The 26,917-nt window shown below is 42.4% G+C and overlaps 1 protein-coding gene across 2 annotated transcripts; it reads right to left on the bottom strand.

The window, feature by feature from the left end:
* Window positions 1-7,956: 7,956 nt before the first annotated feature.
* TTPAL (alpha tocopherol transfer protein like) lies at window positions 7,957-25,813 on the bottom strand. 2 transcript variants are annotated; one of them, XM_001369809.4, is made up of 5 exons: window positions 25,673-25,813; window positions 22,809-23,264; window positions 18,953-19,146; window positions 16,287-16,397; window positions 7,957-14,029 (listed from the first exon to the last, which is right to left on the bottom strand). In XM_001369809.4, the coding sequence occupies exons 2-5, from the start codon at window positions 23,248-23,250 to the stop codon at window positions 13,751-13,753; spliced, it is 1,026 nt and encodes a 341-aa protein (XP_001369846.1). In that variant the 5' UTR covers window positions 23,251-23,264; window positions 25,673-25,813; the 3' UTR covers window positions 7,957-13,750. The 2 variants fall into 2 exon arrangements, with proteins under 2 accessions (XP_001369846.1, XP_007475872.1); XM_007475810.3 differs by lacking the exon at window positions 16,287-16,397 and having other exon boundaries at window positions 25,673-25,807.
* Window positions 25,814-26,917: the final 1,104 nt, after the last annotated feature.

The raw sequence follows: 26,917 nt of genomic DNA, 5'->3' as shown, positions 1-26,917 counted from the left end.
GGAAATATACCATGGGTCCTGACCTTCAGGGAATTAGAATTCAGTAGGTGAGGATGTAGCTACTGAGTGCCTGCTATGTTTAGGATACCAAGAAAAGCCATGATCCTTGCCCTCAAGGAACTTAGAACAATTGCAAGGCCAAAATGAACAGTCCAAACAGGGTGCCATGGGAATTTGAGAAGTATTTTGGCTAAAGCAGTCATAAAAGGCTTCCTATAGTGGTTGGACTTACGCTAAACCTTGAATTAATGAGTAAGTATTAATGTACTAGGTGCTAGGGATACAAAAATGAAACCATTCCTGCCCTTGAGGAGCTTACATTCCTTTGGGAGAGATTATATGTACATATATAAGTATGCACATAATAAATAGGAGTTGATTGGGGGGAGGGATATTGGCAACTGGAAAAGGGTGGTCAAGAAAGGAGGTGGCAAATATTTGAGCTGAGTTTTGAAGGGAAATGGGGATTCCAAGACATGGCATTGAGGAGGGTATATATTCTAGGTATGAGGCCCAGCCTGCACAAAAGCACCAAGATAGGATATGAAATGCCTCTGATGAAAGCAAGATGACGAGTTTGCCTGGACTGGAAAAAGCATGTAGGGAGCGGTATTAATAAGAGTGAGAAGGTAAACTGAAAGCAAGTTGTAAAGAATTTTAAATGCCAAAGAGAGGAATTTTGTTTTTGATCCTAGAGGTAATAAAGAGCTACTGCTAGAATTTGGAGTAGAAGAGTAATATAGTCAAAACTATTTTGGGAAAGTCACTTTGGCATCTATGTGGAGGGCAGATTGGAGAGAGAATAGACTTAGAGGCAAGGAGACCAGTTAGGAAGCTATGACAGTAGGCTAGGTAAGAAGTGGTGAGAGCTACATGAGTGCAAAGAGATGGTGAAAGTCAACTCATCACCATCTGGATAAATGGGGTGAGGAGGTAAGGATGGTTCCTAGGTTATGAATTTGGAAGAAGGGTAGGACCTTCAAAAGAAAGGATGTGATAAAATGATTTAGATAAATAGAAAAATGAGAGTATCTGTTTTTCCAAGTAGGAGAAAACATGAAAAAAGTCTCAGAGTTGCAAATGCCCTTTTTCTAGCAAGGGTACCACCATCCTGATTACTCCACTTCATGCTTCTGGAGATTTTAGCCTGTCGGAATGAAGGTTTTTGTTGGATGAGGGATAGGACGTTGTAATAAGCAATGAAAGAAAAGATTGGAATAGAAACTACGTGAGGATATCAAAGTCAGGCAGAAGCAAATACATTAGAAGTAGTTCAGAGCCATAGAGGGATTAAAAAGTTAAAGCTTTAGAATATAGGTCAATGGATAGATAAAACACCTTGCCTCACTTTGTCCCTTCTATATTTAGAACAGGAATCAGTAAGCTTCCTTAAGTATCTGACAAAAGCTGTGTCTGAAGCTTGACTCACACATAGCCCTCATGTTATAAATAAAATCAAGGACCGTCACTTTAAAGTGTGAAAAAATTCTGAATCATCAGCTGTTGTCATGGTGGCATCATCCCATTGCCAGTAATCAACTGTCAGCCCTTCCTTTGCTCTGTAATGATGAAGACACCCTCCTCCTCAGTACAAATAGGAAAATGATTAAGAACTAGTCCAAATGCTGCGGGCATGTTTAATCTCTATGATGTGCTTTGAGAAGCTATTAGAGAAGTCAGCTACTTAGTAATGATCATGGCTGGCATTTCTGTAGTACTGGAAGATGTGTGAAGTGTGTGTGATTTGTGAGTGTATGTATTCTGATCCTTACACCAAGCTGGAGAGGTTGATTGGGGCAGATGATCTCCTAATTTTACAGAGAAACTTAGTAAGATTCAGGGTAAGGGGCCTCTCCAAATTCACATGGCTAACAAGGAGCCAAATCTGAACTCACTTCAGATATTTTGACTTCACATTCAGGGCTCTCTTTCCTCCCAGATGTTGAGGAAGTCAATGTGAGGCAGTGAAAGAGGCATCAAAGTTGGGTCACCGTGGGCAAGTGAAATTGTGGGTTGGTAAGCCGTGCCTTTGGGGCCACTGAGGCTATGAAACAAGCTTTTCTTTGAAAATCAAAACAATAGGTTAGATTAGGAGTCTAATGATAACCTCAAATCAGTAAAATACAAAGTGTTAGGTGAGGTTTAAGGTGAGAAGGTGTTAAATGGATTTCAAACAAGGTCTCTAGAAGATGACACAAATTAGGCTTTAAAAGATGGGTAGAAATTCACTAGGCAGAGAAGGAAGATCATCTACTATATTTTGGCCAACTGGTCTACTTGATATTTTCCATAGATGCCATTCCATCTGTTGCGTTTGGGCCTTTGTACAAAGTGCCCTCTTATAATTTCTAGGTCCCCTTAGGACTCAGTTCAGGGGTCACCTCCTCCTACACAAGGCCTTTCTGATCCTGAGTTTATTGATGAGCTCTTTGTCACTCCCTCCCCCCCCCCCACTAAAATTTGGATTTACATATCTCCATATGTTTTGTTCCGTAAGTAGAAAGTAAACTGACTTCTGTTATTGCTTTTCATCTTCAACACCTGGCTTATTGTCTTGCATGTAATTAAGGAATACAATGGAATTATATAATGGAATAATTTTTTAAAGCTTATAGTATTCAATGCTTGAATTACAAGCATAGGGAATGGTGTGAGCCAAGGCATGGATGACGAGTAGTCCAAATTAGCTAGAAAATGTCCGTATCTGGATATATAACCATCCCTAATCTCTCTTGATCTCTCTAGACCTACATCAGTGATTGAGTCTAACTCATAGGCATTGCAAATTCACATCCCAAACAAAACTTGTCATTTCCTCCTGAAAACCTACCCTTTTCCTGAATTTCTCTATTTCCATGAAGGGGACTACCTTCCTAGTGCCCCAGCTTTAAGAATTGAGAGTTTTTCCTGACTCTTCCCTCTTCCTCATTCCCCATTGTCCTTGTCATGCCAGGATTGTCAGCATCATTTCTTAACCTACTCCTTTCTGCTCACATGGCCACCATCCCATTTCAGGCCATCGTCACCACTACTCTGGATGATTATCATAGCCATAGCTTCCAGGCTCATTTCTGATCCATCCTTTACACAGCTACCAGGATAATAAAGTCCAGATCCTAAAACCCAGATCTGACCCTGTTACTTCTCCACTCAAAAGTCTTCTTTGGATTCCTATTGCTTTTCAGATAAAACAAACAAACAAACCTGGCATTTGAGGCTCTCCATAATGGTCCAATCTATATTCTATATTCTATTCTATATCATTTTCCTCAATGTATTCTTATATTCTGGCCAAACTGGAGTGCTATTTACTCCCCTTGTCCTCTTACCCTTACCCACTGCTGCCACCATCAAAAAAAGAGAGAGAGAGAAACTTGGAGTACTACTTAGTACATTTGCACAAGTCATTCCCCATACTTGCAAACCAGCATTTCCACCTCTGAGAGTTATTTTCTTTCAGAGCTACAGCTTAGGTGTCCATGTAACCTTTTCTCATCCCCCCCCCCCCAAGTATTAGTGCTCTCTCCTTTCTCAAATTTTCTTGAAGTTTTCTTTATTTGTGTATATTTTGATTCCCCACTCTTGTTACTTTCCTTGAGGACCATTTCATTTGGGACTTTTTATATCCCAGACCCTTAATAAACAGTTGTGAATTGGAATAAGCTTACTTACCTATTATTGAGAAATCAAAGGCTGAAAATAGATCCCTGATTTCACTAGTATGGCCATTTCCTTCCACCAGTACAAACTGGAATCCTTCCAGGGACAAGAATCCTAATTGGATAAGAAAGATGTTCTTTGGGAGGCCTTCCTCTGAGTCTTTTAATACTTTGTGGTTACCAGTTTAGCACTCAAACTTGCCCATCTGCATATCAGTACAACACCCCAAATTTGCCTGTTGCTCATACTTCATAACTTGATCACTGTCCTGACTTTTGCCTTGCCATTAGATTTTCATGACTTTGGAAGAGAGGGTGAGGTTGATACTTTGTGCAACTCTGCATCCCTTAAATCCATTTCATGCACAAGTCAAGACAACACCCCATGATGTCATTGATCCTCTCTGAAGACTCAGGGCAAGCAACAACAACTTCCTGGGCATACATGTTCCTAGTGATGTTTTTCAAGGGCATTTCTCATGTAATAGTTTCATTGTTGATGATTCTATTATGGTAGCTTGTTTACATCCATGATGCATGGATCCTGTATCCTCTGGGCTTACAATTGTGATTCTTCAGAGATCATGGTGTACCATAATTAGCAGCCATTATAAACTGGATAGAAGAATTCCCTAAGATTCCATTTCCTAGGTTAGGAATGCCTAGGGATATTTGGCTATTTTTATATCCTGGGAGTAGGGTGAGAACTTTTTGAATCTGTGATTTTCAGTATAGAGCCATGGTAGCAAATCTATGGCACATGACAGAAGGGGCACTCAAGAGTCTTCTCTGTGGTTATGTGCACCATTGCTCCAACACAGAGTTTATTACTAGAAAGCCAGAAGAATGTGAGATCTGGCTGCTCCCTACTCCCTCGTCTGAGGACATTTCCTCACATCACCTGCCCCCACTAAAAGGTTGCCATCCCTGGTTATAGAGGAACCCCCAGTGAGGAAGCCCCATCTTTCACTGTATACCTGCTTTGCAACTTAGAGTCTGGGAGAAAGCCTAACACATAAGAAACCAAATTCCTTGCTCAGAATCACAGGACTAGTTTGGGGCAGAGCAGGGTCTTAAACCAGGTCTTTCTGACTTTGAGACTGACTCTTGACATACTATATACCATCATGCCTTTCCTGATGAGGTCTGTAACTGCCTGTGGTGCAGCATGCCCCATAAGTCTTAGGGCAGCTTTAATAGCTTGAAATCTGAATAGCTTATTTGGGTGTCCAAAGATGAGAAGTCTTGATAGCTTGAAACTGTAATAAGACCTGTGGGACACCCTATAAAATAATAACAAAGCACTGTGAGGATGGGCAGTAATACTAAGAATAGTCCCCATTTCTATAGCACTTTAGAGCAGGAGTTCTGGGACATAGATCGTACAACATTCAGTCATTTCATTCTTGTCTAACTCTTCATGCCTCCATTTGGGGGTTTTCTTGGCAAAGGAGATACCAGAGTGGTTTGCCTTTTCCTTCTCCAGCTCATTTGAAAGATGAGGAAATGGGCAAAGAGGGTTAAATGACTTGCCTAGCATCACACAGATTGTAAGTGTCTGAGACCAGATTTGAACACAGAAAGAAGAGTCTTCCTGACTCCAAGCCCAATGCTATCCACTGTGCCACCTTGCTGCCTCAAATATTAATATTCTTCCTTTACAGGTGTGAATTTTAAAACTACTCCACCCTACTCAGACTGTACTTTAGAAGATTTGATTTAGCTATTTCCTGATTATAACAATGGAGATACTTGATCAGTAATGTCTTGGGAACTTTACATTGTTCCACCCTACTTAGTCTAACAAGGTAATGAATGTCTGCACCCATACTTAAGGATTAAGTATCTAGGAGGATGGCCTTTGATAGACATGTGCAGAAATAGTTGACTGACCCCTGGGCTGTCCTAAGTCAAGCTAAGCTACCATTGGTACAGATAAGACGCAGGAAAGTGACGTAAAACCGTCTATATAGGGCGTGTCACTTCCTCTCTTCACCACTCTTTCCCCAGAGAGGTGGATCTGGCTGATCACTTCCTATGAGCAGCCTGGGCACCAGTTCGATCCTGGAACTCAGCCTGGAGGAGCTCACTCAGACAGCTTCCTTGAGACAGTCTCATGGTGAGTGATAAGACTGACTTCCTTTTCCCTTGGGCTCAGGGAGGCCCCTTTGGCCAAGGCCTTTAACTCCTGCCTGGCTCAGCCTGAGCCAGGGCAGTTTAACTCTTTCCTCTCCCTCTCTCTTCTCCTTAATTCCTTCTCTCTATATTAATTAAAATCACCATAATTTCCAGCTGACTTGGGTATTTTATTATTTGGGATATTACATGGTGACCAATTAATTTATATTTTAAGTCACAACTATAAAATTATTCTTTACACAGGGGAGGAAACTAATCCTTGCAGAGGTCATAGGGTGATCGTATTTACAGCTGATGACTTGCCCTAAGTCTCATGGCTAGCAAAAATCAGAAACAGATGTCAAATCCTCATCTTCTGACTCTTCTACCCAACTATGGTAGGTATAGAAGAGAAACTAAGAAATGCTAATATAATTATTGTATATGAACACAATAACATAGACTTTGGCCCTTTTGGAAATGGACAGTCTACTTAGGGTCATACGATTTAAAGCTGAAAGGGGCCTTGGAGACCATGCCATCAAAGGCCTCCATTTAACAGAGGAAGACAGAGGTCCACAGAGGTGACATTGGCTTGCTTGAGATCATTGAGGCAGTTAAGGGGCAGAGGTAGTATTCAAGTCTGATTAGGCCACCTTATTTGGATCCAGTGTTCTTCCCCTCTAGTTTACTGCCCTGCACTTAACATGGTTAGACTTTAAGGGAAGAACCAGAAATTGCTGATTACCATGAAGTCAGGCATTTTCCTGTTGTGGAAAGAGTGCTGGACTTAAAGAGTTTGGAAATGGGTCTAAATCCTATCTCAGATGAGTAACCGAATCCCTCAGAGCCTCATTCCTCATCTGTAAAGTGAAGATAATACGTGTACTATCCATGTCAGAGTTGGGACAAAAGCACTTTACATACCCTAAAGTGGGAGAGAAATAAGATTTTTTGGCAGCTGGTATCATTTGGACATAGGGTCAGTGAACACAGTAACATAGCCTTTGACCCTTTCGCCTTTTTCTTTTTTCCTGGTGGAAGCAGCAACTGAAATCAATAGCATTTCCTCCCCAGGTGGGGAGACTCTGTGAAGGTTCCTCTTCGGTGGTAAGGTTTCTCTTTGGTGACCCAGGTGCAAAACCTTCTGCTGGGTTTCACCAATGGGGCAACTGGCAGCTCATCAATCATGCCACAGAAGTGAGCTGGTAGCACAGAAGGGAGTCGCTCATCTCCTCACTCCCAGATCACTTAGAACTTAGACAATTATGAAACCTGTGTGTAGGAGTCTGAAGTATTTTGTGGCTTTCCTGGAGTGTGATTGTCAGCATCTGTCAAAGATTCAGGAAGCACCTTGGACAATCACATGACAATTTTTTTTAACCCTTACCTTCCATCTTAGAATCCATACTGTGTATTGGTTCTAGGGCAGAAGAGTGGTAAGGGCTAGGCAATGGGGGTCAAGTGATTTGTCCAAGGTCACACAGCTAGCAAGTGTCTGAGGCTAGATTTGAACCCAGGTTCTTTTATTTGTAGGCCTGGCTCTCAATCCACTGAGCTACCTAACTGTACCACCCTACCCCACATGACACCTTTTTAACCCAAGATTTGTTTGGTTTGTCTTCTACTTTTCCCTCTTCCTTCCCTCTCGAAATATAAAACAAGGAATCTATGTCTGAGATATTTATAGCCATTTGGAGTTGTCTGAGATAGTAAGGTGTGGTGGAAAAAAAATGATAACTTTGCATTTGGAAGGCTTGGGCTCAATTTCTGGCCCCACTCATTCTTGGTGCATGACCTTGGGTCAATCACTTAAACTTGGTGCCCTGTGTCCCAGTACAGCATCATTTATTAATAGGGTTATGGAATCTATTAATAAAGGTCAGGTCAATCATGCAAGGCTCTTCGTGGAAAGCAGTGTATCACTAAAGTGTATGAGATGGACTAGCTGATCCCTAGAATTACTTCCAGCAAAATTTAATCTCCTCAATGATGGACTCTTTCTCATTTTGACTTTCTTTGTATTCTCCAGGACCTAAGTGCATATAAACATAGTAGTCACTTGATAAATTCTTGTTTAATTGAACTAAATGAATGCACTTATCCATTAGGAAAAACAGAATATCAGAGCTGGCTGGGGCCATTTGACATGATGTCACTAAAAGACCTCCACACACAGTCAACCCAAGATAGACTTTTATTGTTTAAGATCCAGTCATGCATAATAAAACAACACATTTTCACCACACCATGTTATAAAATGCATTATAAAAATAAATATCTTGTCAAAATAAACACAGAATTAGACTCCATCCATCTCCAGGTGCACACTGACACCCACAGTCTCAAAGTCTCAGAGAAAGAATGTGATAAATGACTGAACTTGAGCCTAAAACTGGCCAAAGGATATAAGCAAGGCCTCCTCTGGCCACATAAGAAGCAGGGGCTGCACTAGGCAGGCCAGGCTTTAGGCCATGGCATAGATTCAAGTACTCAAACTGCAGAGGGGAGTGGGTCTGCTCCCCATCTCCCCCCCAGACTCATTCTCTCCACATGTGCCAAGAGAAGCAGGCCTAACCCCAAGCAGTAACTCACTTGGTGCCCAAGGAAACAATTGTACTTGGTTATATAAGAAGAAAGAAAAATAACACAGACGAATTACTTATTTAACAAACAAAACAGGCAAGCAACAGTTACTGAGTTATTGCCCTCTGTAACAAAGAAAAGGTCCTTCCTTTAAGAGAAATATTTGTGTGACTGAGAACCACTTTGGACCTTTTTCTAAAACCAGGTGGGGACCTGATTAATATCTCTAGGGCACACACTCCCTTTGGGATCACATGCTTGGAAAGAAACTTTTGGTTTACCAAGTCGCTATAAATTCCTTCAATCCTGGCTTCCCCCAGAATGAGCAATGATGGATGGATTAGGAGTCGTGAGACCGCCAAGCTGGAAGGACCTTAGAACACAACAAGAATGTTAGAACAGAAAGGAATGTTAGCACATCAGCTTTCAAAGTTGGAAGAGATCTGAGAGACAGACCAGTCCAACCTCATTTTGTAGCTATGGAAACCAAGGCCCACACAGGAGAATGACTTGCCTAACGTCACACAAAACCAGAACTAGAACGGGCTCCTTCTACTGTACTAGATTCAAGATCAAACCTTTTCTATTCTGGATGATCCCTGTTCCCTTATTTCATATACTTCTCAATGAGTGAAGGATGAACAGCCACACCACCAATAGCTTAACTGCTGAAAAACCATTCACTCCAGTAGTGAAGTTTCAAAGGCAAAAGATACAAGCTAAAACATAGACGTGAGAAGGTACTAGAGAACACCACCCAACAGCTGCCTGCCCACCTGGGGACAGAAGGATGGTGAGCTCCCCGTCATTCATCTGAGGATAAAAACCTCCCCAGGGAGAGCTCTAAAGGGTTCAGGCCTACATGGGACTGGAGAAGACACATATATCTGCCTCGTCTATGCTTTCATTAATAAGTGACCTGGCACTGGCCTGAGGTGTTTTCCATGCCTACCTCCTAGGAAAACTTACTTCTGATGAAAGAGAATTGGATGAACTACCAGCTCTTAAGTTTTCCTTCCTTGGAGTCAATAGGGAACAGGTTTTGTCTCTCTCAAGCTGGCTTACCATCAGGTGTTGAGGATGAACATTTATCAGCAATAAAGGAAGTAAAAAAAAAAGATCACATAATTTTCAACTAGAAGAGATGTAATAGATCATCTAGTAAAATTCATATTTTACAAAGGAAGGAATTCTGGCCTAAAGAGGGGGGAAAGCTTGCTCCAGGTCACAAGATTCAAACCCAAGTCTTTTAACTATAAGCCCAGAGCTCTTGCTACTAAATCAAATCCCCCTCTTACTTTCACTTGCTCTTAAAACTCCTACACCATCCTCAACAAAGGAACAAGATGAATTCAGGAGGGAATTGCGATGTTCTAGAATTCCAAGCTGGGAGACACCAAAACGAAAATTAAATCAGTTTGAATGGACCAATCAATAAAAGGGGCACATTCTCTAAATGCAACAGTTGGTCATAAAGTCACAGTATTTTGAGCTGGAAAAAGCCCTAGAGATATTCTAGTCTCCTTTTTACAAATGGAGCAACTAAGACCCAAATTGTGGACAGAGGCAAGTGGGTGAGAGATACCTTAAGATCCACCAGCGGTCAAGCTAAAGCAATGGCACAATATATGGATGAAAGAGCTTCAGCCATTTAAAAAACTGTCTAGGACTTTTCCTCGAAGGGAGAGCCAAAGGAAATCATCCTCTGCAGCTGTGACAGCTGGAACGCTAACCCTCCTTCTTAAAAATCATGCTGAATACGATTTATGGCGCAATCTGCTTCCAATGCTAACATCCCTCTTCTTGGTAAGGATCACATCAAAGCTAAAGGAAAAAGTCTGCTCCACAGATGCCTTTTGCTATTCCTAGTCACTGCCAGGAAAGAATTCCTTAAAATACCTCAATGAGACAGTGTGTAGGGACCACCTGGGCTCCCACCCAATTGAGTTCCCTACCCATGTCTTTGCTCAGCCTTCTGATAGCCCTACCAATCAGACATCCTCCTGTCACCACAGTATTCCAAGCAAGGATACTCTGGCCTTGGCCCCATTATAGCAAGGATACCCGCTGAGAAGATTTCCATTCAGTGAGTTAGCTAGAAGAGCTGAGGGGAATTGGACGTGCCTCTGTCTTTATGTGGCTTCTCGGATTTGCTTTTAAGGTTATGAACAAACAGTAAAATGCTGGGTATCTTATATTTACACTATATGACTGCCAGTAATGCTTGGTAACCTTGAACCACGGTAATTTTCTTTGCTTTGCCTTCTCTGCTTCCTTCCAGTGACCAGAAGAACTTTGAACAAATCTCTTCCAACTTTCCTCTGCTTCTTCTACTTCTTACCTCTGGCTGAGGCCCTGCTGCAAATCTAGACCAAACAGGCCTTAATGAAAGCTTGCACCTAACTTCAGCAATGGGGTTTCCCTTTTGAAATAGATGGATCTTTACTTCTGGGGCTTCCAAGGCTGAAAGCCTTTGTTTTTTCCAGGCCATTTTTGGTGATTTGAGGCACACTGCCATTATCAATTAGAAGAGAGAAAGGGAGAGATGTCTGTCCACAGACATTTTGGCACTCAAAGCTTGCAATGTCTCATCTCTTTTCTAGAAGACACAATATTCATAGATGAGGAGATAAGTTTCCCCTGAATGAGAATTGGCACCAGAGAGGTAAGATAAATGAAATTTCATTAAAAAAAAAGTGCTACACAGATGAACTACCTGGTAGTAAAGGTATAAACCAATGGCTTTTGCATGCCTGCGTGGCTCTGCTTCTGGGGAATGAAACATTTGCCTTGTTCTTGGTTTTACCATGGAGAAAAGAGGCACAACAAGGATGAGGCTGAGATTTAAGACAATCTTGTATATACAATAAATCAGGCATAAACTAGGTCTAAAGACATCAACCCTCGATCCAACTGGGCTGTGGGGCAAAGATCAAAAATTTATTTAGCTTTTTTTTTAACCCTTACTTTCTGTCCTAGTAACAACTGCAATGGGGAATATCACCCTAATATTGATTTTGTATTGGTTGATATTGAGTTGTATTGGTAGGTTATCAGGTTACAGATAGCTGGTTATTGGCTGTTGGAGTGATGGCTCTAAGACAGAAAGGCAGTGGCTAGATGAATGAGACTAAGTGACTTGCCCAGGGTGATGGCAGCTAGAAAATATCTGAGGCCAGATTTGAACCTAGCACCTCCTGACACTAGGCCTGTGCCACCTAGCTGCCCTGCAAAGGTAAAATCTTGACATGTGAGGATCTAAAGTTTTTTCTTTTCAACCCTTACCTTCCATCTTGGAGTCAATATTGTGTATTGGTTCCAAAACAGAAGAATGGTAAGGGCTAGGCAATGGGGGTCAAGTGACTTGCCCAGGTTCATACAGCTGCGAAGTGTCTGAGGCCAGATTTGAACCTAAGATTGAGGACCTAAAGTGCCAAAACTCCCAGCCCAGGCTTAGTATGGATGATCTGACTCCAGCTAACACACTGTAGGAGCTTTCAATTTGGGATATGGGATAAAAGGGACATGGACAAAGTGGCAAAGCAGCTCAGGAATCATAATGAACAGGTAGAAATCACATCTAGACAAAAAACTTGTAGGAAATCTCGAGAATATGTGCCTTTTCAACATCCTATTTCCCAAACCACTTGGTCCCTCAAACTTTTTGAATTTTTAAGCACTCAGAAGTTTTTGCTGGCTTCACAACACTAAAAAATGATCCTTAAAAAAAGATTTTGGTGTCTAAAGTCCTGGAATGCAAAGCAGTGTGGGAACTCCCCCTTAGTGATTCCTGCTGACAACTAAAGAGAATAGGATTTCCCTGGTCTGGTCCAGAGCTGGTTCAGCTATGCATCTTAGTAGGGGGAGAGAGGAACAAGACCTGGGACTTCACTGCAATTTCATAGGGAACTCTGACATGAGGAATCAGCTCTACAGCTACACATCAGCACCTTCTCTGTAACTCAGGCTTAGAGAACTGACTAGGAGGCTGACAGGTTAAATGACTGGCCTAAGGTCCCACCACCAGTATATGTCAGAACCAAAATCTTCTTGACCCTGAGTCCATCTCTTTTGCTACTATGCCACGGCTTTCTCCAACAAGAGGAAAACTGACAGATGATGCTACTCAGTAGCTAAACTGCATCCCAGATGAAAAGAATATGAGGAGACCCATAGAGATTAAGCTACACAATGGGTTAGTGGCAGAACTGGGACCAGATGCCAGGATAAACTCCAGGAACTACTGACTCTCAGTATGGTGCTCTTTCTGTGATACTACACTGAAATCTGGTGGTTTTAGATCTATTCAAATTGGACCTTTCCACAGCCGTGCCATATTGTCCTGGACATGATATTCAGTAAAGAATGAGAACTGAGACATTCAGGGATATTGGAAAAATGGGATCAGAGCAGCAAGATTCATGCAGAAATCTCTAAGGGTCACAATGTCTTGGGCTCCTGCATTCTGAAAAGAAATGCTCTGATGGTGTGACCTGATGCTTCCAAACTGCAGCAGGAGCCATGCCAGTTTCCAGAAAGAGGGACTAGGTTATGAATTAGCAGTTACTGAGAGACTGATGGGATAATAGTAGGAGGAGTGCAAAGAAAGTGGTCTTTAAGGTAAATGTTTGTGAAGTCAGACAGATCTAATTGGTTCATGATCTCAGCTAGCAATCTGCACTGCAATCGAATGCAGTCACCTGGCCCAGGTTGATTTCTCCAGGATAGTGGCCTCTTACTCTTGGGCTGCCCTCCACTGGCTTTCTTTTTGCAACATCTCTGAGATTCTTTCACAGAAATCCTTGGATCAGCCTGGGCTCTCAAAGACTATGCCAGGGGAGCACAAGCATTAGCTGGTCCTATCAAGATGGGTGAACTTCAAGTATAGCCCTAGCCAGAGACTATGCTTGCTATCCAAAGGCCAGTAGAACAAAATGCAGAGTTTCCTCACCAGTGGGTTGCTCATTAAGTGGGAGATTGTTTTTGCCCCCAAAGCCCATGAAACTATCTACCAACACATGAAAGAGCTGAAGGAAATACCCAAAGTGGCAGAAATTACAGTATATGTCCTGAAAGTACAGCTATTGAATGAGCTCAAAGTGGGGTTCATGAAACTTGACCACTGGCACTGTCCGCAAGGGGCATAAAGGTAGACTACAAAAGTGTTATCTTAAACTAATTCTCAAGCAACTTACCTACATGCCACCTTCGGTAATATATAGTTGTCTTTTAAAGCAGCCTCAGCCAATTTAAATTCTGTCCTATTAATTCAATTACAGTGGATAGGGCCAAACTCATGGGACTTCAAATTCTCTTTTTATGCTTTAAGAGGGAGAAAAATTACTTTAAAGGCTGCAACATATGTAGAAAACTACATGATTTCTTGGTTAATAGCAGGAGTATAGCTGCGACTTTACTCCCCGAAGGGACTCATCACCAGGCACCTCAGAGGTTATTCCCTCCAACAGCAGGGTCTCCTGGAGGAGGCTACTACTGGAAGGGAGAGGCCTACAGAACTCCTTGACAAAGTCCTCCTCTGAGGCCTGCAGCACCTCGTTCCAGGCATTTGGGTCCAGCTCCCCGGCAGTGCCGCCATACTCCTTAGGAAGGATACTCTTTGGAAGGTTCAAGTGTAGAGAATTCAAGTCAGATCCATGAAGAAAAAACTGAGGGGAAACAAAGAGGGAAGAATTCATGAAGCATATGTATAAGGATGTCTGGACAGAACTGCTTTTCCTCCTGCTGCTACAAAATTCCACCAAGGACAAAGAGACCAAGATGTGTTGGTGAAGAAGAGGGATTGCTCGCATTTCTACAGCATTTTACTGTTACAGAGTACTTTATATACATTATTTTCCTTGAGGCATACAAGAACCTTAGGAGGAAAGTAGAAGAGTGGCTATCACACCTCTTTTACAGATGTACTAACTGAGGCTCAGGAGGGGAAGCAATCATAGCAAGTCAAAGATTCAAGAATAAGACCCAGGTCTCTTGACCCCAGACCTCATTCCTTTCTGACAATATTATGTAAAAGTATTTGAGTGACTGGCCCCAAAGTTGTCTTTAGTAATAGCAAGGCCCTAGGTTGGCTACTTCTTAGGAAATCAACAATATAAAAGCTAACTTCTTCCCAGACAACAAAACTAGAATAAAAAGGGGGAAGTTAGGGAGAGAGATTTCAGTTCTCTATTTCCAGTTTTTGAAAGTCCTGATGATTGTTACACAGCCATTAAGAACTGAGTAAGTAACTTTTGAAAATCATTCAAATAAGATATTTATGACTAAAATTTCTGTTTTATAAGAAATCACCAAAATTCTTTTGAGACACCTTTCTAGCAATTGCATTTCCCTCTGACCTCACTTTTTAGGCACAAGTCAAGATATTAAAAAGTAAACAGGGTCAGAAATAGTGGCAGCTTTCCTGGTAAATTCCTAGATGACCTGAAGTCAAGACTCCACAGAAGGACTGAGATGGAAGGGGCCTTAAAACTTTCAACCTCAGAGCTGGATGAGATCTAGATCACCTTTGCTGGTCCCCTCACTTTACAGATAAGGAAACTAAAGGTAAGAAAGGGGCAGTCACTAGAATCATAGGGTCAGAGATCTACAGTTGGAAGGCATTCAAATTCATCATCTAACCCCTTCGTTTTAGAGATGAGATATTGAAGGTAAGGCAGAAGGACAAGGTCACATGGCTAGGAGAGGCAGAACGTAGATTAGTCGCAGTCTCCGATGTTAACTTGACAAATTTCCTCTTTTGTTCCCAGAAGACTGCTTTGGTTGTAGGGTTTAGATCACAGATAATTTCAGAGGTATTTATATATTTATATCGAATCTATCTTTAACTATTTTTTATATCTATCTATATTTATATCTATATTTATCTATATAGACATATTTATAGAAAGAAATCTATATTATATATCATATATAACTTTATATACACGTATCCCTTCTAAACTTTCCCTATCACAGTTCTAACACATCACAGGGTACATAAGAAATTAAATGGGAATTGGAGAGAGTTTTGTGGAAACTGCAGATAACACACAAAGGGCAGCAGATGACATAGAAAAAATTTGGAAACTATATAGCTTATGACCAAGTACTTAATCCAATTTTACAACAAGGTACTGTAAACAGACCAAAAAAGAAGAAAAAAATTCAGACCTTCTCTGGTACAAAGGAAGGATCAAACAATTTTACGAGGATTTTCCAGATTGTGAGGGTCCTATGCCCCTAACCCCTGTCATGTAGAAGGGAGACTTATATTTATTTATATTATATAAATTTGCATAATTATTTGAATTATATATAAATTTATATACTTACATATAATTTTGTATATTTATTTATATTATATATTTATAACTTTAGGGATTCCTAGATCATAGACTATTAGAACTGGAAGGAACCTCATAATCATAAGAATACCAGTGCTAGAAGGATCCTTAGATAATGTGGAATCCAAACCCCTCATTTTACAGAGGAAATTATCAGCTTGAATCTCCATAATTAGTCTGCTCAGACACACAAACAACAAGTTTAAACATTCACTCATCTTATCAAAAATAAGACAGTCGGGGGGAAAAGAGTCTATCTAAGGAAAACATCTAAAGGGGGTAGTCACACTATAGAAGAATGAAAATATTTTAAAGTTTTATTTTAAAAATAAGTTTGTATGAATATATTTTGTTTTTACATCACCTACATTTCTCATTGCATCCCCTCTTCTTCCCCCTCCCAGAGAGTCATTATCCCCTATAGAAAGGATAAAAAAGCAGGGTGGGGAGTTACGCAAAACTAACACATTAAAAAAGTGCTATTATCCATACCCCTCCCAAATCTTTTCAAAAAGGGGAAGGGAATGGGAGAAGTCCAATATTTAAAGCTATCATTGACAAGAAGAAATAAACCACTCACTCTGTTTGCTATTTTCTCCTTCAGAAATGGTTTTATGATAGCAAAAATGCCTTTGAATATTCGAGGTTCATTTACAATATTGACAGCTTTTATTCTAATGGGAAAACCATCCTGTGGTAAAAAAAAAGGAAAGAAGGAAGGAAGAAAGAAAGAAAGAAAGAGAGAGAGAGAGAGAGAGAGAAAGAAAGGAGAAAGAAAGAAAGAAAGAAAGAAAGAAAGAAAGAAAGAAAGAAAGAAAGAAAGAAAGAAAGAAAGAAAGAAAGAAAGAAAGAAAGAAAGAAAGAAAGAAAATTGATTTTAGAACATCTGAAAACCTCTGTAGAAAACAAAGTCTATAACCCCAACTTCTGGGACATCTTCCATCACACCATGCATAAAATCTATTAATGGAACTAAATAGTAATAGCTCACGTGTATTTTGTGTTTTTTCAATTTATGAGCATTTTCATATTGTATTTGATGATCATAACCCCCATGTGAAACAGGCAGGCTTACACACACCCCCCCCCACCCCCCCCACACTCTCTCTCTCTCTCTCATTCCTTATACCACATTCCTGATTCATTAATTCAATAAACACCAAATGCCTACTCTGTGTAAGGACTTTTGAAGGACGGAGCCCCAGTCCCTGCCTTCAGGGAATTTACAGTCCAGCAAGGGAGAAAGGCACTGCATATATAATGGTGACTCCAAGCAGGACATATACTGTACACAATGCTGCTCAAGAGGGTGGAGAGATTCATTGTGGCTGGGAGCTAGGGGACTTGGTCAAGTCTTTATGGGAGAGTTGGCATTGGAGCAGGCCTCTGAAGGATGAGCAGGAGTTGGAAGTAAAAAGCTAGAGAGGGAAGGGCATTCCAGGTTGGGGAAAGGGCACAGAGGTTGTGAGGAAGAGTACAGTTTGTCTAGCATGTAGGAGAGTCACAGGAAGAAGCTCAGTCACCGTATGGAAAGCCTCAAATGCCAGGCTAAAGTTAAAGGGTTTTGAGGAGCAGCTGGGTGGCTCAGTGAATAGAGCACCAGGCCTAGAGATGGGAGGCCCTGGGTTCACATCTGGCCTCAGACACTTCTTCCTCGCTGTGTGACCTTGGGTAAGTCATTTAACCCAAAATTGCCTACCCCTTAATGTTCTTCTGCCTTGGGACCAATACTAATATCGCTTCAAAAACAGAAGGTAAAGATTTTATGAAGTTATAGGGTTTGTCCTTTATTCAGACAACAATGGCACTACAGGACCCTTTGGGGCAGTGGCACAGTGTATTAGGAAGACTAACATGAGACAGTATATCAGATGGGCCAGAAAAGAGAGCCTGGAGGCAGGAGGGGTAGTTGGGAAGCTCTATGGTGGTAGATAGCCTTTTCCATCAGTCAGGAGTCCCTGGGAGTTGAACAATGCCATGCTTTCCAATATGGGCACTGGCTTCCTATGAACATGTGCTTTCAAACCCTCTCCATGCTTCAGTCAATGGTATTTTGAGTAGTGCTGGTTAAAAAATTGTCCTCATTGGAGAACAACCTTCTGATTGCCAAATTGTCAAATGCCCTTTGCTAGACTCTGGTCCTTAGCTAGCAGGCACAGAGTCGGTTGTAAGGCTTTGTTTGCCAAGTCTTTCCAGCTTGAGGGCCCTGCTAGCACAGCCAGGTAGAATGCAAGGCCTCTTCCCTAGCCCCACAGGGCATGGGAAGAACACCAGGCCTTGTGTCACAAATGTTAAAAAGCACTTTGAAATCATTATCATCTGGGGGCAGATAGGTGGCTCTGTGTACATAGAGCACCAGACCTGAAATCAGGAAGACCTGGGTTCAAATCTGGCCTCAGACATTTCCTAGCTGTGTCACCCTGTGCAAGTCACTTAACTCCCATTGCCTAGCTCTTGCCATTCTTCTGTCTTAGAAATGATACTAAGATGAAGAAAATAGTTTTAAAAAATCATATGAAAAATGCTATCTACCTCCATAGAAAGAATTGATGGAGTTTGTATGTAGATCAAATAGTATTTTTTAAACTTTATTTATTTTTCTGGGTTTGGGTGGTGGTGTTTTTTTGGTGGGGGGAAGTCTGTGTTTTTTTTTTTTTTCATAACATGGCCAATATGGAAGTGTGTGTCTATATGACTGCACACGTATAATCTATTTCAAATTGCTTGCTTTTTCAAAGACAAGGAGAGGAAAGAGGGAGAGAATTTGGATTCTCTCATAAAAATTATTTTTACATGTAATTGGAAAAAAATCTAAAAGTACAAAAGAAAACATCATACAATTTGAGGCAAAAAATACTAAAAAAAAAAATTTAAAGGAGGTTTGGCTTGGAAAATATCATCCATATAAATTTTATATACATCACTACAAAAGTGAGATTCTACCTCCTAGAAAAAGAAAAATCAGTTTCTGAGGTGTTGGCCTTCTTTGCTCTCTCAACTTTAGGTTTTTAGAGCTGATTTCATCCAAACTATAGTAGGAAAAGGAAGCCACCAGGGTCACTGGTGACCCACAGCACAAGGTGAAACTTTCCAGTCATCCACATCCACAGCTTGGAGAAAGAATGAGCAGGATTCTGAGAGAAAAGCCAAATTCTCACTCCATCCTTCAACCTCAATAATAAAGGAGAAAGTGTCAACTGACTAATATTTATATGAATTGTTCCCCAAACCAAGTAGGGACCTTACCTGGAGAATTCCAATCACTTTTTTGGCTATAAAAGGACCGAAATGGGAAGCCTTGGCTAAGCCAACTCCTTTGTAGTCTGCAAGGATGACAATTCCATTCACTTGGGTCTCCTCAGACTGAATCAACTTTTCTAATGTCAAGTATATGGCACGAATGTTCTCAGTAATTGGGTAGTTACTTGGGATCCATCTATCTAAGGTTGCAAGATAAAAGAGGGGAGAAATGAACAGTAATAGCAATGCACAGGTCACACTTCAATAGCATTAACAATTTACAAAGCATTTTCCTCAGCAAGCTTGTGATGAAGGAGGGAGCAGGACTAGGATCTGGGCCTGGGATTTCATTGATACTGTCTAGTAAACTCCCAGACGAGGGGCTGAATGTTCCTTGTACCTGACACTGAGCGCTGCCAAAGCAGCAGGGAGCTAGCTCAGGGCCTTGCCTAGGACCACCCTGCCCATCCGAGTCAGAGGGCACAAGCCCTGGACTGCCTGCTGCCACTCGCTCTCCTCTAAAGTAGAGTTGTCAAATTGTGAGCTCTACCAGCAACTAGACTGCAAAGTGGATGGAGTGTGAGGGACTGTCAGGGAACTAGCTCCTATTTCTTTCTTTTTAATACCTTGATAACTACATTTCAATGTAATTGCCTTCCATTGTCAAACTCTATTTTACTTTACGTATTTAGGCACAATTCTGAGATGGGGTCCATAGGCTTTACAAGACTATCAAGGGGGTCCTTGAAACAACAAAAAAAGGTTAAGAACCCGTTGCCTTTCTTCAAATCTTCTCTCGGTCACTTCCTAGCTGTGTGACCTTGGGCATTTAACTTCTCCGTCTCAGCTTCCCCATTTGCAGAGTGGAGATCATAACAGCACTCACTTCACACAGGGTTGTTCTGAGGAACATGTTTCTCAACACTCTGGGTTGGGAACCCCAAGCCCTGGCATTTAGAAGAGAACGTCCCAGAATAAGCTCTCCTAGCACTAGCTCAGCATTGTAAGGTTTACCAAGTGCCTTCCTCACCCAGAGTGAAGGCAGGAGATGCTGGGATTATTATCCCATTTTTCAGGTATTGAGCCTGAAGCTTGGATGCTTAGGCAATTTCGGTCCCAGAGCTAATTAAGTGTCAGAGCTGTGATGGTAAGCCAGGCCTCCAGACTCTCAGTCTAGGACTTTGTAAAACTTTAAGCACTAAACAAATGCTAACTATTATTATTGCATGTATTGTTATCCTTATTTTGCATATGAGGATACTAAGGCTTAAAGAGGCTAAGTGATTTGCTCATCTTCCCATGATGGGTAATAATAACAATGATGACAGCAGTTCGAATTCCCCTAATTCCTGCCTTATCTTTTACTGATTACAAAATATGTGCTTTGGGGCAGCTAGGTTGCTAAGTGGTTAGAGCACCTGGCCTGGAGTAGGGAAGACCTAGGTTTAAATCTGGCCTCAGACACTTCTAGCTGTGTGACCCTGGGCAAGTCACTTAATCCCATTTCCCTAGACCTTGCCCTTCTGTCTCAAGAGTTGTTTCTAGAACAGAAGGTAAAGGTTTAAAAAAGTGTTTGCCTCATAATTCTTTCTTTGATTATCGACTAACAGAGCTGGAAGTGGCCTTAGAGAAAGAATATCTTGTTCTAGCCCTCTCATATTTCAAATGGGGAAACTGAGACTCAGAGAATAGAAGAGATCTGCTCAAGGTACCTGATCTTAAGGACTGAACCAGAAATATAGCCTAGCTCTCTTGATTTAAAATGTTTTATTTCCTTTACATTATGTTGCTGATAACACGCTGTAATTTTATTGACTTGGGAAGTCTTTTGCTTTCAATTCTAACTGTTTTTAGGCTAATGGTTAATATGCCTGCTATGTGATGTATATGTGTATAAGTGTAAGGGGTGGGGCACTGACTTTGGTCAATGAATCATACAGAATAATCAATCCTTTCAGTGCAGATTTTAAGTTAATGGGAATTTTTTAAAAAGGGTGAGCCATGTTAACCAAGACATCATCAAACAATAAGCATTTACTAATTGATGACTTTTGGCCAGGCACTGTGCTAGGCACAGGGGATAGAGAGAAAAGCAGAACTAGTTCCTGCCACCAAGGAACTAAAACAGACTTGACACCAGCATAACCAGAAACACAGGCCCAGACTGGGCCCAGTGCTGGCCTATATGTCTGTTGTGCAAGCTTAGGCCCAGAGAGGGGGACTACTCACTTCTAAGCTATTTTATGTGCTCCCAGATTCATGGGCCTCTCTGGGCTGGGAGCCCCAAGCCATGGCAGTGAATAAGATAAAATTAAGAGTATCCTTCTCAAGGTAAAGCATCCAGCTTACTCCCCCAATTAAGAATGGAATGTGTAAACAAGTCTTTTAGTTTCAAGGACTTCATGATTATTTTACTTAGTCGATTTAGGAGGCAGATCTGGAGAGCTGGGAGATGGGAGGCCCCTCATGCCTCTTATCTACAGACCTCCTGACACAGCTCAAGAAACAAGGAAGGCAATATATCACTCATCGTACCTTTAGAAGCTGAGGAAGTCACTCTCAAGGACATGGCTACCTCCCCATAACCTACCCTGGCAAGGAGGGGCTCGTCATGAGCTCATGCTGTTTTCTGATTGGGGTAGACTTTGTGCTTAGACCGTAAGCCCTGGCCCCCAGACAACAGGGGTTGGACAGAGGAGGGGTGGAGGAATCTCACATCCCCACTGATATAATGTCTGTATCTGCGCCCAAGCACTGGCATTTGCTCTTTCTCCTGAGAAAGAAGCACTAAACTTCTGTCTCTTCTACTCTCACTTTCTGACTCCAGGTTTTTTTTCATTTGAGTGGGGTGGATGCTTGTTTTTATCCCACACAGCATTTAGAGGAGATATAAGAAGAGAATAAGCTCCCCTGGTGCTAGCTCACCATTGTAAGGTTTACCAAGTGCCTTCCTCACAACCCTGAGTGGAGGCAGGGGAGGCTGGGATTATTATCCCATTTTATAGGAGCTGAGCCTGAAGCTCAGATGCTTCGACGATTTCTGTCCCAGAGCTGATTGGGTGTCGGAGCTGTGATGGCAAACCAGGCCTCCTGACACCCAGTCGAGGGCTCTTGCCGTCATGCTACCTGCTCTTTTACAGATTTCCCCCATCTGGGCCTCTGCTGGGCAGGCCGGGCTCACTCTCAGTTTTGTGCTGCTCTACTCACACTTACATGGTCTTACTGGTAAGGAAGCTCCCTCTGCTGGCACAGACTCTATCTTCCATGCAGTGGCTCTTGGAATACTTATAGATAGCTAACACCCACCCCCACTCCCCCGCCCATACCACCATCACCATAACCCCTTCCACTGACAGAGATATTTCCATGAGTTTTAGTGGTGGAAAGTTCCTTGACTGGTGGCCAGCCTTCTGGCAATGAGTGCTTCGCTAAGCTGGGCCTCAGCCAATGGTCATACTGTCTACTGTGGAGTCCAGACTTCAAGATTTCCCAGTTTTATAGGTTCTACCAGAGCTCTAGTACAGGCCTCTCCTCCTATGACTAAACAATCACTGAGCTAAGCAGATAGCCCCTTTCCCTCTGCTCACAGGGACACAAAGAACTATTGTCTACTTCTGGAAAGGGAATATGGGGTCATCTAGAGTCAGATGATGAATCCCAAGTCTATTCCCCATGATGGGACTTTCACCCAAGCCATGTTCTTCTTCTGGGACTCAGTTTCCTTTTCTGTAAAATACAGGGGTTGACTAGAAGATCTCCCAGGTCCCTTTTTGCTTGTAAACCTATGGAAGTTGATCCTAATCGCCACAAAAACCAAATGCATCCCAAGCTCCCAAAGACAATCAACTTTAGAGAGACATACCTGGACGAAGGCAAACTACCTGGCAGCCTCGAGGGTCTGAATGAGGCAGCATGGTGAGAAAGCCTGAACCCAGGACCTCCTTTAGGGCAGAGGGCTTCAGGTTATCAAACACCTCAGGCCAGCTCCTCCGACAGCTGTGATAGTTGACCAGAAGCTGCAAGGCTCGATCGTAGTCGAACTTTCGGGCCCTGAGGAAGCGCAGGAGAAAAGCATCGTCCAGAGACGTACTTAGGCTGGGATAGTCTTTACAGACCATGTCTCGAAGGGCCTGAACATCCCGGAGTCGCCACTCTGGCTTCTCCTGCAGTTCCTCCCGGGCTTTGGTGACGAGCTCCTCAGTCAGGGAGCACACATAGCCAGGCTGTCTGGGGAACTGTAGCTCATTTTCAGACAGAGAGGCCACAGATGGGCTTGTTCTCAGAGAGTCACTTTCTTCGGACATTAGATATCAGGAAGCTGCTCAAAAAATAAATAAAAAAAAACCAAACAATTCTAAGTCCAATTAATAGTGTGTTGTGCTACCCATAAAATCCACCTGTCCCAAAGAGTACAAGAAAATATTTTTAAAAGAGAAGCTGAACTGCCATAGGAGAAAGTACACAGCTCCCTGAGACCCCGCTCAAGAACTACCTTCTTCAAGAAAACTTTCTTAAGTCTCCCAGTTGGTAGAGACTTTTCTTCCAAGTCTTTGTAAATTTATCTCATATATAGACTGTATTTGTTTCTCTGTGAACATGCAGATTCATAGTAGAATGTAAGTTTCTTGAAGGCAAAAGCTGTTTCATTGTTGTCTTTGTATCCCAGAACCCAGAACGATGCCTGGCACGTGGAAGGCACCATGTTTATTGGTGTATTGCTTATTGACTGTCTAAATGAAACTAGTAATTTGCTGACAGGCCATCAGTAGCATCCTCCTCAGTTGAAAACAAAGTTGGAGCAACTAATGGTGTATGACATTGGATAAGTTCCCTTACTTTTCTGGGCCTCCATTTCCACCTCTGTAAAATAAAAGAGTTGGAAAAGATGATGTCTAAGGGCTCTTCCAAAAAAAAAAAAACAATACTAGATGATAATGGTGCCTGGATGATGGTGCTGGAACTTGGGCCTTTTTAGAACCTTTTCCCAGTCTATTGAAGAGGCGAGGAAGTGCTTCCCACTCTCTAGTTTTCACCAGAGTTCCCTTTTCCCTGAAATCTCTCCTTTCACAAGATATTCCCTTCCCTTTACTCTCCCATCCCCTGAGTAAAAACTTCCCCTCAATCTCTCTTGTTCATAGGTGTCATCTTCCTTTGATTCTTCCCTTCCCAACATATCCTTTTCCTAAGTCTTTCCTTCATCAGCTTCCCTGCCCCCTCTCCCACTGCCTCATTCTCTTCATCCCTGGTCTCTTCTGAGTCTTCCCCTCTCAGGTCCCCCTTTCCAGGTCTACCAGCTCTGAATCTCCCCTTCTCCTTTCCAAGGGTATTTGATTTTCCTCTTTCTCTGCTCCTCCCTTTCCCTGACTCCCCTTTTCCTAACACCCTCTCTCCCATTCCTTGATTCTCCTTACTTATTCTCCTCATTCATTCTTTGGCCACCTGCTACATGCCAAGCACTGTGTACTGGGAACACAAAGACAAAATGAAAAAAACAGTTCTTGGCCTCAAAGAGTTTGCATTCTATTGAGGGGATACAAAATGGACAAAAGTAGCCAGTACAAGGTAATCTGAGTACAATTACAATTGTACAAAGTACAATTACATCCACATCAATGGTTCTTAACCTCCAGTCAGTGAACTTGGTTTTGTGTTATTGCTTTTTTTAAAACTATTTTGATAACTGCATTTCAACATAACTAATTTTCTTTGGAATCCTCTGTTTTTTATTTATGCACTTAAAAAAAAAACATTATTTTCTGCCAGACTGCCAAAAAGCCGACACCCAAAAAAGGTTAAGGACCTCTTCTGTAGAAGGATCAGAAAAAAAGCTGTTTTGCAGGGACCCGCAGCTGAGTTGGGCTTTGCATGTTAAGTGTTCTAGGTCAGGGATGTAAGGCAGGAAAGCAATTTCCGCACAAAAAGAGGTGTGCATGCACAACAGCAATTGGCCTAGTATGGCGGGAACAAGAATGCATGAAGAGGAATGACGTGAAACAAGTCTCTCCAGAGGCAGAATGAAGCCAGTCTGAAAAGGATTTTAAATGTCTGAGTTTAAACAGTTTTTGATTCTGCAGACAGTAGGAAGCTAATTAAGTCGTTTTGAACAAAGGAGTGACACGGTCAGAACTGAGCTTTAGGAATATCACTGGCAGCTGTGCTAGGAGGGGTTGGGGAAGAGATGGGACAGGGAAGGGACTGGAAGTAAAGAAACCACTTCCAAGGCTATTGCAATTGGCCACATGAGAGCCAAGACGGTGAGTGGAGAGAAGGGGACAGATGTGAGAGATGTTGTAGAGGCAGATCTGACAAGACTTAGCTACTGACTGGATTTGGAAATGGCGAAGAGAGGATCGTTCAGGAAGAGTCCAGGGTTGTAGACCTGGGTTCCTGGCAGGATGGAGGAACCTGCCTTCAGAAGCTTTAAGAGGGGTGAGTTCTGTTTTGAACGTGTGGCGTTTGAGATGGTTACGGGACACCCAGAGAGAAACGTCCAGAGCGAAACGTCCAGAGCGCATATAGGGATGCGGGGTTGGAGGTCAGGAGCCTGGGATCCTCTCTTCCAGGGTCAGTTTCTTCACTTCTCCCTCCAGACCCGCCCCAGACCCGCCCCAGACCCGCGCACGCGCACACGCGTAGGCCCTCACCGGCAGCGGCCCCGCCCCCCGCCCCAAGCGCGCGCAGACCCTCGCCAGCCCCGCCCTCTTGCCCCGGCGCGCGGACACTCACCGGCCCCCCGGGCCAGAACGGAAGGGAGGGTGGGCCGGGTCACAGGCAACCTGGAGCCTCCGCCAGCACCGCGGACAGGTCCGACCCACCGACCGCTCCACCCACCCCCTCCACGCCGGAAGTGACGCATAGACTGGACCCAGGCGCTGCGCACAGGCGCAGTGAAAGAATCGAAGTCGTGAGTTTGGTTTGGGGGTCCTGGCACAAGCTCCTAGGTTCTGGGGACACCCTCCCTCCTCTTCTCGCCTCCCCCAGCCTGGGCGCTAGAGGGAGACACCGAGCTCCTCAGTTCTCTGCAACTTGGGACAAGCCACTTGGCTTCTCTGGACTTCAATTTCCTCATCTGTACTGTGAGGGAATTGCACTGATCTACATTTTAGTTTATTAACCTTTTTTGTTTTGTTTTGTGTGTTCTGGACACCTCTGGCAGTCTGGTGAAGCCACTGGACCCCTCGGAAAAATGCTTTTAAATTAATAAAAGAAAATACACAAGATTACAAAGAAAATAAATTCTATTGAAAGGTAGTTATCAATGTATTTTTTTAAGAGTTTGTTGTGCAAGAATTCCTAATCTACACCGTATTCCAAGCATAAAGTAGACTGTTGTAGCCTGAAGGACCTTAGAGATGATTAGCCCAACAACCTTATTGTATTGATGAGGAAACTGAGATCCAGGGAGAAAGCAAGGGACCTGTCCAAAGTGATTTTTTTTTTTTTAGTTAGTCTATGGAGGCAGATTTGAAGCTAGATCCTCTTTTCCAGGTCAAGACTTTTTTTACTGAACTGAAAGCTGACTGGTAGTTGTACAGGGAATTCTTATACTTTAAGGAAATCTGGATTTCCTCTCCTGTAAAATAAGGACAATGGACTGAATGATATCCAGAGATTCTCCTAAGCTCTAGAACAGAGTTCTCAATTTTGTGTGTGTTATGGATTCCTTTGGCCACATGGTAAAGCCAATGGACTCTCATAATAATGTCTTTCAATGCACAAAATAAAATACTTAGGATTACAAAGGAAACTAGTTATTGGTTGATAATTATTGAAACTGTTGAAATGCATCTATTTTAAAACAGAACCGAAGTTTAAAACTTCTGGCCAAGAAGATCCTTTCTCAATACTCCCATTCCCCCCCCCCCCCCCATTATTTTCCCTCCTTTCATCCTCTTCTGTTTACTCTATGTGGAGCGCTATATATATATTTCAGCTCTTCCTGATCCCATTTGTAATTTCCTTGGCAAAGAT

Source organism: Monodelphis domestica, chromosome 1 (assembly GCF_027887165.1).
Source record: "Monodelphis domestica isolate mMonDom1 chromosome 1, mMonDom1.pri, whole genome shotgun sequence".
Taxonomy (NCBI): Eukaryota; Metazoa; Chordata; class Mammalia; order Didelphimorphia; family Didelphidae; genus Monodelphis; species Monodelphis domestica.
Note: the sequence above shows the minus strand (reverse complement) of the source record. Positions and strands in the feature narration are given on the sequence as shown.

Bases quoted from the DNA above. Each gene is read 5' to 3' on its own strand.
- TTPAL (XM_001369809.4), bottom strand. From the start codon at position 23,250: ATGTCCGAAGAAAGTGACTCTCTGAGAACAAGCCCATCTGTGGCCTCT. The intron at 16,398-18,952 runs GTAAGGTCCCTA...TTTTTACCACAG, and splicing joins AAGTGATTGGAATTCTCCAG to GATGGTTTTCCCATTAGAAT. The intron at 14,030-16,286 runs GTGAGTGGTTTA...GTTTCCCCTCAG, and splicing joins AGGAGAAAATAGCAAACAGA to TTTTTTCTTCATGGATCTGA.